Genomic DNA, 2,324 nt, shown 5'->3' with positions numbered 1-2,324 from the left:
TTTTTATAATTTCCTTGAAAAAGTAAATAAAGACAAAAGACAAGAAAAAAACAGAGCAGAACAAAACAGCTCATTGGGTTTAATACTGCCTATATGCAAATTATACATTACTATGCGATCAGCTATTGAACGTCTCATTAAAGAGACAACCCAGAAACCAGGAGATAGTCACGTAGAGAAAATCTACAGTCATTTGTAATACTCACACATCTAATTTCAAACTAGTCCAAAAGGGTCCATCCACACAGATGAAGCAATTGCTCCCAATGCCATTTGTGAACACATACAAATCCAGTATAATCAGTGTCCGATGCCCAATGTTACCATGGGGAAAACCCGCTAAACTTTATTATATAAATATAATAAAGTGTGTCATCTATTTTCCAGACTGGTAGAAATACGAGTCGTGTATAGCAGCCATTTTGGAAAAGCCTGTGTTATTTATTAGCTTTTGTAGTGACAAATTATGAGCCTTTTCAAATATTGTCATGGAACTGAAGTCATGAATATGAGACAGCCCAATGCAGATTCTCTGCACAGCATAGTTAACATTGTGTCATGTACTTTCCTTGTTTTACGTCTGAGAGAATAGACAGTTTTAATCACTCATCAATAAGACTGCTACAGTAAAAAGTTTTCATTAAAAAAAATGAATTTAAAGGTAAATATGGCTTCACTTCTGTGTATTTGACCTCAAAATGCACTGCAAAATTTTGAATCCTGCCCAGATTTAAAACTCTTACCTATGTTAAAAGCAAAAACTGTTTTGTATTTGGTAAAAATTTAACTAAGGTTAATACAGAGCTTGCCTGTTCATAATATGTACAGACAAACAGAAAGCAAATGTTTTCAAGACATCGAAAGTATTGATATAGATAAGAAACACGTCCACTTCTACTGCTTTATGCTTGAGTAGACACATTCAGCCTTGCTGTTGTTTCTCAGTCTTCTTGGTCTGTCAGCCTTGTGGTGCCTCAAAGCGGCATAATGGATGTTTTCTTCATTTTGAGCTACCTGATTATAAAATATCAAATGCAAAATTATTTAAAATTGCTCAAAATAAATAAAAATGAAAACAAACTGAGTCCAAAATGTTCCAGTTATGTTAACATTTTAATGTTAACCCCCCAAAAAAATTACCTGTGCGACTGCCGAAGAAACAGGAGAAATTCTGGAACGAGACTCTGAAAAGAACAGATAAAATGTTCTTACTGTAAAGCTGTGTCAGTACTGATTAGATAATGTCAATAACAATAAAGGTTGCAGTACCTGCGTGTTTAGTGCTGTTTCTCTTGTGGGTCACATACAATATGAAAGCCATTAAAAGACTGAGAAGTGTGGTGAATGCCAACGCTCCACTCAAGAAATACACAAAGACACAACAGGTCCTCTCATCTGTGGACAGACACCAGGAAATATTATAGATCCTGTAGCTTGCTGCTATGTAAGATTGTAATATATCAACAAAACAGTTACTCACACTCCAGCTTGGTCCCGTTTCCAAACAGTATGTGTCCACATGAGGCCACAGCACAGTAGTACGTCCCAGCATGAGCCGTATTCAGGCTCTTCATTGGCAGGTTGTAGACACAGGTGTGTGTCTGTGTGTTGGGTTTCCTCTCACACTGATCATTCCTGCCTCCATGGGTGTAAATGATTCTTGGGAAAGACTCTTCAGAGTCTCTGAACCAGTAAACACTGTGTTCTTCATCACAGGTCCCAGTGTGTACTGTACAGTTCAGAGTCACAGAGCCTCCTGGTTGGATGGTCTCAGATGCTGACTGCTGCACTAAAGTTGGGATGTTTGACTCTGAACCTTTTACATCAATAACAGTACCCTCTGCAAATGCAAACATGTACCCATAGCTGCTTGCACAATAGTAAGTAGCAGAGTCTGAAATGCCCAGATCTTCTATCTTTAAGTCAATTTTTCCTTTTTCAGAATTCACTGTGAACCGTGGCTCACTCTTGAATTCATCATGAAACATGGCTTGATTGTCCACTGTGATAGTGCAAATGAGCTTTGATTCCTTTCCAAAATTTAACTTATACCAGTAAAGCCTTGCCACATCGTTACCTTCATACAAACAGCGCAGAGTCACATCGTCCCCAGTATTAGCTGATACAAAATGTCTTTCTTGATGAAGAGACAAGGAGAATTTGAGGTCATTTGTGTGAGCTGAAATAAAATGAAAGAACGTAAATGAACATTTTAGACACATGAAAGGATGGTAAAAGTTTCATACTGCAGTTTTAAAAAATACCTTACCTTTTTCCCCGAAGAACAAACATGTAAGATAGAAGACAAACTGCGCAGATGCCAT

At 37.5% G+C, this 2,324-nt stretch overlaps 1 protein-coding gene across 1 annotated transcript; it reads right to left on the bottom strand.

The window, feature by feature from the left end:
• Positions 1-894: 894 nt before the first annotated feature.
• LOC101471058 (uncharacterized) lies at positions 895-2,324 on the bottom strand. The gene is made up of 5 exons (XM_076881950.1): positions 2,270-2,324; positions 1,481-2,179; positions 1,270-1,395; positions 1,141-1,184; positions 895-1,014 (listed from the first exon to the last, which is right to left on the bottom strand). The coding sequence occupies exons 1-5, from the start codon at positions 2,322-2,324 to the stop codon at positions 895-897; spliced, it is 1,044 nt and encodes a 347-aa protein (XP_076738065.1).

The sequence above is a fragment of the Maylandia zebra genome, linkage group LG3 (genome assembly GCF_041146795.1).
Source record: "Maylandia zebra isolate NMK-2024a linkage group LG3, Mzebra_GT3a, whole genome shotgun sequence".
In the NCBI taxonomy this organism is placed as follows: Eukaryota; Metazoa; Chordata; class Actinopteri; order Cichliformes; family Cichlidae; genus Maylandia; species Maylandia zebra.
This window is presented reverse-complemented; position numbering and strand designations above follow the sequence as displayed.